Genomic DNA, 8,605 nt, shown 5'->3' on the forward strand with positions numbered 1-8,605 from the left:
TGTATGTTATTGTATGTTGTCGCATGTTGTCGCATGTTCCCGCGTGTTTGGGGTCCCCGCAGCCCTGTACCTGCTGTACGCGCGGCTGGAGGAGGAGTGGGGCCTGGCTGGGTGTTGTATGTTATTGTATGTTGTCGCATGTTGTCGCGTGTTGTCGCATGTTGCCGCGTGTTTGGGGTCCCCGCAGCCCTGTACCTGCTGTACGCGCGCCTGGAGGAGGAGTGGGGCCTGGCTGGGTGTTGTATGTTATTGTATGTTGTCGTATGTTGTCGCATGTTTTCACATGTTGTCGCATGTTGCCGCGTGTTTGGGGTCCCCGCAGCCCTGTACCTGCTGTACGCGCGCCTGGAGGAGGAGTGGGGCCTGGCTGGGTGTTGTATGTTGTCGCATGTTGTCGCATGTTGTCGCGTGTTGTCGCATGTTGCCGCGTGTTTGGGGTCCCCGCAGCCCTGTACCTGCTGTACGCGCGCCTGGAGGAGGAGTGGGGCCTGGCTGGGTGTTGTATGTTATTGTATGTTGTCGTATGTTGTCGCATGTTTTCACATGTTGTCGCATGTTGCCGCGTGTTTGGGGTCCCCGCAGCCCTGTACCTGCTGTACGCGCGCCTGGAGGAGGAGTGGGGCCTGGCTGGGTGTTGTATGTTGTCGCATGTTGTCGCATGTTGTCGCGTGTTGTCGCATGTTGCCGCGTGTTTGGGGTCCCCGCAGCCCTGTACCTGCTGTACGCGCGCCTGGAGGAGGAGTGGGGCCTGGCTGGGTGTTGTATGTTATTGTATGTTGTCGCATGTTGTCGCATGTTGTCGCGTGTTGCCGCGTGTTTGGGGTCCCCGCAGCCCTGTACCTGCTGTACGCGCGCCTGGAGGAGGAGTGGGGCCTGGCTGGGTGTTGTATGTTATTGTATGTTGTCGCATGTTGTCGCATGTTGTCGCGTGTTGTCGCATGTTGCCGCGTGTTTGGGGTCCCCGCAGCCCTGTACCTGCTGTACGCGCGCCTGGAGGAGGAGTGGGGCCTTGCTGGGTGTTGTATGTTATTGTATGTTATTGTATGTTGTCGCATGTTGTTGCATGTTGCCGCGTGTTTGGGGTCCCCGCAGCCCTGTACCTGCTGTACGCGCGCCTGGAGGAGGAGTGGGGCCTGGCTGGGTGTTGTATGTTATTGTATGTTATTGTATGTTGTCGCATGTTGTTGCATGTTGCCGCGTGTTTGGGGTCCCCGCAGCCCTGTACCTGCTGTACGCGCGCCTGGAGGAGGAGTGGGGCCTGGCCCGCCACGCCATGGCCGTGTACGAGCGCGCGACGCGGGCGGTGGAGCCGTCGCAGCAGCGCGACATGTTCAACATCTACATCAAGCGCGCGGCCGAGATCTACGGCGTCACGCACACGCGCCCCATCTACCAGAAGGCCATCGAGGTGGGGGAGCGCGGGGAGCACGGGGAGCGGGGGAGGAGGGCAGGGGGAGGAGCACGGGGAGCGGAGGGGCGGGAAGCACGGGGAGCGGAGGGGAGGAGGAGGGCGGGGAGCACGGGGAGCGGGGAGGAGGAGCACGGGGAGCACGGGGAGCGGGGGAGGAGCAGGGCGGGAAGCACGGGGAGCGGGGGAGGAGGGCAGGGGGAGGAGCACAGGGAGCGGAGGGGAGGAGGAGGGCGGGAAGCGCGGGGAGCGGGGGAGGAGGAGCGCGGGGAGCACGGGGAGCGGGGGGAGGAGCAGGGCGGGAAGCACGGGGAGCGGGGGGAGGAGGGCAGGGGGAGGAGCACGGGGAGCGGGGGGAGGAGGGCGGGAAGCGGGGGTGGAGGAGCACGGGGAGCGGGGGGGAGGGCGGGGCAGGAGACGAGGAGGACAATATGGAGGGACGGGGAGGACGGGGCGCCCTCTCCCATGACGTGACCCCACGGGATCCCCCGGGACCCCGTGTGCCCCCGCGCGACCCTTGCGACCCCGTGACCCTTTGTGGCTCCCCCCCGCGTGACCCTGTGTGCACCTATATGACCCTGTATCACCCCCCATGTCCCCGTGTGACCCTGTGTGACCCCCCATGTCCCCGCGTGACCCTGTGTGTCCCCCCATGTCCCCGTGTGACCCCGTGTGACCCCGTGTGACCCTGTGTGACCCCCCATGTCCCCGTGTGACCCTGTGTGACCCCGTGTGACCCTGTGTGACCCCCCATGTCCCCGTGTGACCCTGTGTGACCCCGTGTGTCCCCGTGTGACCCTGTGTGTCCCCCATGTCCCCGTGTGACCCTGTGTGTCCCCCCATGTCCCCGTGTGACCCTGTGTGACCCCGTGTGACCCCGTGTGACCCTGTGTGGCCCCCCATGTCCCCGTGTGACCCTGTGTGACCCCGTGTGACCCTGTGTGACCCCGTGTGTCCCCGTGTGACCCTGTGTGTCCCCCCATGTCCCCGTGTGACCCTGTGTGACCCCCCATGTCCCCGTGTGACCGTGTATGACCCTGTGTGACCCTGTGTGACCCCCCATGTCCCCGTGTGACCCTGTGTGACCCCCCATGTCCCCGTGTGACCCTGTGTGACCCTGTGTGACCCCCCATGTCCCCGTGTGACCCTGTGTGACCCTGTGTGACCCCCCATGTCCCCGTGTGACCCTGTGTGACCCTGTGTGACCCCCCATGTCCCCGTGTGACCCTATATGACCCTGTATGACCCCCCATGTCCCTGTGTGACCCTGTGTGACCCCCCATGTCCCCGTGTGACCCTGTATGACCCCGTGTGACCCCGTGTGACCCCCCATGTCCCCGTGTGACCCTGTATGACCCCGTGTGACCCTGTGTGACCCCCCGTGTCCCCGTGTGACCCTGTGTGACCCCGTGTGACCCCCCCATGTCCACGTGTGACCCTGTGTGACCCCATGTGACCCCCCATGTCCCCTTGTGACCCCTATGATTCCCCTGTGACCCCATGTGAACCTGTGTGATCCCATGACCCCCCTGTGACCTCGTGTGACACCTGTGTCCCCCCATGACTCCATTTGACCCCCCATGACCCCATTTGACCCCCATGACCCCATTTGACCCCCATGACCCCATTTGACCCCGGGTGACCCTGTGTGACCCCCCCATGTCCCCGTGTGACCCTGTGTGACTCCCCATGTCCCCGTGTGACCCTGTGTGACCCCGTGTGACCCTGTGTGACCCCCCATGTCCCCGTGTGACCCTGTGTGACCCTGTGTGACCCCCCCATGTCCCCGTGTGATCCGTCCACGACCCCCAGGTGACCCTGTGTGACCCCCCATGTCCCCGTGTGACCCTGTGTGACCCTGTGTGACCCTGTGTGACCCCCCATGTCCCCGTGTGACCCTGTGTGACCCCCCATGTCCCCGTGTGACCCTGTGTGACTCCCCATGTCCCCGTGTGACCCTGTGTGACCCCGTGTGACCCTGTGTGACCCCCCATGTCCCCGTGTGACCCTGTGTGACCCTGTGTGACCCCCCCATGTCCCCGTGTGATCCGTCCACGACCCCCAGGTGACCCTGTGTGACCCCGTGTGACCCCCCCATGTTTCCTTGTGACCCCTATGATCCCCCTGTGACCCCATGTGAACCTGTGTGATCCCATGACCCCCCTGTGACCTCGTGTGACACCTGTGTCCCCCCATGACTCCATTTGACCCCCCATGACCCCATTTGACCCCCATGACCCCATTTGACCCCCATGACCCCATTTGACCCCGGGTGACCCTGTATGACCCCGTGTGACGCCCGTGATCTCCCTGTGCCCGTGTGTGACCCTGTGTGTGACCCCGCCGTGACCCCGTGTGTGACCCCGCCGTGACCCCGTGACCCCCAGGTCCTCTCGGACGAGCACACGCTGCGCGCGAGATGTGGTCTGCGCTTCGCCGACATGGAGTGCAAACTCGGCGAGAATCGACCCGCGGCCCCGCGCGGTCTACAGCTTCTGCTCGCAGATCTGCGACCCCCCGGGTGAGGGAGCACGGGGAGCGGGGGAGCGCGGGGGGAGGGGAGGCGCGGGGGGAGGGGAGCGCGGGGGGGAGGGGAGGGAAGGGGGGGAGGAGAAGGAGGAGAAGGAGGAAGGAGGAGGAGGAGAGGGAGGAGGAGGGAGGAGGAGGAGGAGAAGAAGGAGGAGGAAGGGAGGAGGAGGAGAAGGAGGGAGGAGGGAGGAGGAGGAGGAGGAGGAAGAGGAGGAGGAGGAGGAGGAGAAGGAGGAGAAGGAGGAGAAAGAGGAGGGAGAAGGAGGAGGAGGAGGAGGAAGGAGGAGAGAAGGAGGAGGAGGAGGGAGGAGGAGGAAGGAGGAGGAGGAGGAGGAAGAAGGAGGAGGAGGAGGAGGAGAAGGAGGAGGAGGAGAAGGAGGAGGAGGAGAAGGAGGAGGAGGAGAAGGAGGAGGAGGAGGAGGGAGGAGAAGGAGGAGGAGAAGGAGGAGGGAGGAGGGAGGAGGAGGAGAAGGAGGAGGAGGAGAAGGAGGAGGGAGGAGGAGAAGGAGGAGGGAGGAGGAGGAGGAGGAGAGAAGAGGAGGAGGAGGAGGAGGAGGAGGAGGAGGAGGAGGAGAGGAGGGAGGAGGAGAAGGAGGAAAGAGGAGGAGGAAGAGGAGGATTGAGGAAGGGAGGAGGAGGGAGGAGGGGAGGACTGGGAGCACTGAGGGGAGCACGGCGCCGTCCCCCCCCCCGCAGACGACGGGCGCCTTCTGGCAGACGTGGAAGGGACTTCGAGGTCCGGCACGGGAACGAGGACACGATCCGCGAGATGCTGCGCCTGCGCCGGAGCGGTCCAGGCCACCTACAACACCCAGGTCAACTTCCATGGGCCTCGCAGATGCTCAAGGTGTCGGGCAGCGCCACGGGCACCGGGTGAGGGCGGGGCGGGGGCGGGGCTGAGGGAGGGCGGGGCTGAGGGAGGGCGGGGGCTTCCCTCCCCTCCTGTCCCTCCCTCCTTCCCTCCCTCCTTCCCTCCCTCCCTCCTTCCCTCCCCTCCTTCCTTCCTTCCCTCCTTCCCTCCTTCCTTCCCTCCCTCCTTCCCTTCCTTCCTTCCTTCCCTCCTTCCTTCCTTCCCTCCTTCCTTCCCTCCTTCCTTCCTTCTCTCCTTCCTTCCTTCCTTCCCTCCTTCCTTCCTTCCTTCCTTCCCTCCTTCCTTTCTTCCTTCCTTCCCTCCTTCCTTCTCTCCTTCCTTCCTTCCTTCCCTCCTTCCTTCCTTCCTTCCCTCCTTCCTTCCCTCCTTCCTTACCTCCTTCCCTTCTTCCTTCCCTCCTTCCTTCCCTCCCTTTCTTCCCTCCTTTCCCTTCTTCCTTCCCTCTCTCCTTCTTCCATCCTTCCCTCCTTCCTTCCCTCCTTCCTTCCTTCCATCCTTTCCTCATTCTTCCTTTCTCCTTCCTTCCTTCCCTCCTTCCTTCTCTCCTTCCTTCCTTCCCTCCTTTCCTTCCCTCCTTCCTTCCTTCCCTCCTTCCTTCCTTCCTTCCTTCCCTCCTTCCTTCCTTCCTTCCCCTCCTTCCTTCTTCCTTCCTTCCTTCCTCCTTCCTTCCTTCCCTCCTTCCTTCCCTCCTTCCCCTCCCTCCTTCCCTTCTTCCTTCCCTCCTTCCTTCCCTCCTTCCTTCCCTCCTTCCCTTCTTCCTTCCCTCCTCCTCCTTCCTTCCATCCTTCCCTCCTTCCTTCCCTCCTTCCTTCCTTCCATCCTTCCTCATTCCTTCCTTTTTCCTTCCTTCCTTCCCTCCTTCCTTCTTCCTTCCTTCCTTCCTTCCCTCCTTCCTTCCCTCCTTCCTTCCTTCCTTCCCTCCTTCCCTCCTTCCTTCCCTCCTTCCCTTCTTCCTTCCCTCCTTCCTTCCCTCCTTCCTTCCCTCCTTCCCTTCTTCCTTCCCTCTCTCCTTCCTTCCATCCTTCCCTCCTTCCTTCCCTCCTTCCTTCCTTCCTTCCTTTTTCTTCCTTCCTTCCCTCCTTCCTTCCCTCCTTCCTTCCTTCCTTCTTCCTTCCCTCCTTCCTTCCCTCCTTCCTTCCTTCCTTCCTTCCTTCCCTCCTTCCTTCCTTCCTTCCTTCCCTCCCCTCCTTCCTTCCTTCCCTCCTTCCTTCCTTCCTTCCTTCCTTCCTTCCCTTCCTCCTTCCTTCCTTTCCTCCCTCCTTCCTTCCCTCCCTCCTTCCCTCCTTCCTCCCCATCCTCTCTTCCCTGTCTCTGACCCCCGTCCTCCCCGCCGTCCCCCCGCAGTGTCGGACCTGGCGCCGGGGCAGAGCGGCCTGGACGACATGAAGCTGCTGGAGCAGCGCGCGGAGCAGCTGGCGGCCGAGGGCCGAGCGCGACCAGCCGCCGCGGGCGCAGAGCAAGATCCTCTTCGTGCGGTGAGGGCGGGGGGGGATGAGGTGTGGGAGGACGGGGGGACGGGGGACGGGCGGGACGAGGGACAGGAGGACAAGGAACGGGATGATGAGGAACGGGGAGGACGGGGGGACGAGGGACAGGGAGCATGGGGGGACAAGGGACGGGAGGACGAGGAGGACGGGGAGGATGAGGGGACGGGAGGACAGTGAGGATGGAGGACAGTGAGAATGGAGGACAGGGAGGACGGGGAAGACAGGGAGGACAGTGAGCATGGAGGACAGGGAGGACAGTGAGGATGGAGGACAGGGAGGATGGAGGACAGGGAGGACAGTGAGGATGGAGGACAGTGAGGATGGAGGACAGGGAGGACAGTGAGGATGGAGGACAGTGAGGACAGTGAGGATGGAGGACAGTGAGGATGGAGGACCAGGGAGGACAGTGAGGATGGAGGGACAGTGAGGATGGAGGACAGGGAGGATGGAGGACAGGGAGGATGGAGGACAGGGAGGACAGGGAGGATGGAGGACAGTGAGGATGGAGGAACGGAGGACAGTGAGAACAGGGAGGAAGGGGAGGACAGTGAGGATGGAGGACAGTGAGACAGAACGATGGGGAGGACAGTGAGGAGAGGGGACAGTGAGGATGGGGAGGACAGTGGGGACAGTGAGGACAGTGAGACAGGAACGATGGGAGGACAATGAGGATGGAGGACAGTGACTGGGGGACCCCGGGGGTGGACCACGATGGCCCTGCTGGACCCCAGGGGGTGGACACAATGGCCGTGGGGGACCCTGGGGTGGACACGATGGCCGTGAGGGACCCTGGGGTGGACACGATGGCCGTGAGGGACGCTAGGGTGGACACGATGGCCAAGGGGGACACTGAGGGACCACGGGGTGGACACAATGGCCATGGGGGACCCTGGGGTGGACACGATGGCCGTGAGGGACGCTGGGGTGGACACGATGGCCGAGGGGGACACCGAGGGACCCCGTGACGGCCCTGACGGTCACCGAGGCCCCCCCCCGCCCCCAGGAGCGACGCGTCCCGCGAGGAGCTGGCGGAGCTGGCGCAGCAGGCCAACCCCGAGGAGATCGCGCTGGGCGAGGACGAGGGAGGGACGAGGAGATGGACCTGGAGCCCAACGGTGCGGGCGGGGGGCGGGGCTGGGGGTCCCCGGGGGCGGGGCTGGGGGGCGGGCACCGCCCACAGTGCTAGGACCCCACGCCCACAGGGGATGGACACGGCCCCGGGGCAGAAACCAGGCCCTGGATGCTGGCTGCATCCCTGGATGGAGCTTAGACCACGCCCACAGGGCCCTGACCACGCCCACAGGGTAAAAGCCACGCCCTAGAGCCATGGCCGCCACCAAAATGGCAGCGAGTGGGCGTGGCTGGGGCCCACGGAGCCATCCATTGGCCGCTGCCGCGGTGGGCGTGGCCCAAACCAAAATGGCCCAAGGAGGACTTGGCTTGGTATCACTTATCTGTTCATTGGACCCCGGGGAAACCAAAATGGCCGCGGTTAGGGCGTGGCTCTCAATGGCCACGCTGCCATTGGTCGAGGCCGGCGATGGGCGTGGCCTAAAACAATGGCCCCCGGGAGGGCGTGGCTTGGGATTGCTTAGCTGTTCATTGGGCCCCGGGGAAACCAAAATGGCCGCCGGAGGGCGTGGCACGGGCCCGTGGAGCTGTCCATTGGCCGCGGCCGGCGGTGGGCGTGGCTAGGCCGAGCCCGTTCGTCTCCGAGGCGCCCCGCCCCCCGCTGACCTCGTGTCTCCCCGCAGAGGTCCGGCTGGAGCAGCAGAGCGTCCCCCGCCGCCGTGTTCGGGAGCCTCAAGGAGGACTGAGCACGTCCTCCACCCCCCACCCCCCGCTCCTCGTCCTCCCCCGCCCCCCTCCCACAATAAACGGATTCTCTACCACGGTCCGCTGCTTCCACCCGCCGGTGGGGGGGGCAGAGTCGGACCGGGGTGGGCGGGCCCCGTGGGGGATCAACATGGCGGGGAGGGGGCGTGGCTAAGACCTCCGGAGCTGTCCAATTGGCCGGCGCTCTGTTCAAAATGGCCGTCGGAGGGCGTGGCTAACTCTGGAGCCTTCCATTGGCCGCCGCCCTGATCAAAATGGCCGTGGGAGGGCGTGGCCTGAGATGGGATCAAAAATGGCCGCAAGAGGGCGTGGCCTGGGGTGGGATCAAAAATGGCCGTGGGGGGCGTGGCCTGGGACTCGCACCCTGATACAGTGAGGACCTGGATGGCCGCCATGACGGGGAGGTGAAGGAGGGGAGCGGAGACCAAAATGGTGGTAGGTGGGCGTGGCTTGGGACGGTGGTGGGCGGGGGCC

The 8,605-nt window shown here is 64.5% G+C and overlaps 1 protein-coding gene across 1 annotated transcript in view; it reads left to right on the top strand.

Moving 5' to 3' along the window:
- LOC132650592 (uncharacterized) overlaps positions 1-8,122 on the top strand; it is a 29,761-nt gene extending 21,639 nt beyond the window's left edge. The window contains 10 exon segments of the mRNA XM_060375942.1: positions 1-1,230; positions 1,289-1,408; positions 3,796-3,929; positions 4,634-4,810; positions 6,133-6,232; positions 6,234-6,283; positions 7,299-7,380; positions 7,383-7,410; positions 8,050-8,075; positions 8,077-8,122. The exon segment at positions 1-1,230 is cut by the window's left edge and continues 188 nt beyond it. Coding sequence (XP_060231925.1) covers positions 1-1,230; positions 1,289-1,408; positions 3,796-3,929; positions 4,634-4,810; positions 6,133-6,232; positions 6,234-6,283; positions 7,299-7,380; positions 7,383-7,410; positions 8,050-8,075; positions 8,077-8,112 — 1,983 coding nt within the window. The 3' untranslated portion in view covers positions 8,113-8,122.
- The last annotated feature ends 483 nt before the right edge of the window (positions 8,123-8,605 follow it).

This window comes from Meriones unguiculatus (assembly GCF_030254825.1).
Source record: "Meriones unguiculatus strain TT.TT164.6M chromosome 13 unlocalized genomic scaffold, Bangor_MerUng_6.1 Chr13_unordered_Scaffold_180, whole genome shotgun sequence".
In the NCBI taxonomy this organism is placed as follows: Eukaryota; Metazoa; Chordata; class Mammalia; order Rodentia; family Muridae; genus Meriones; species Meriones unguiculatus.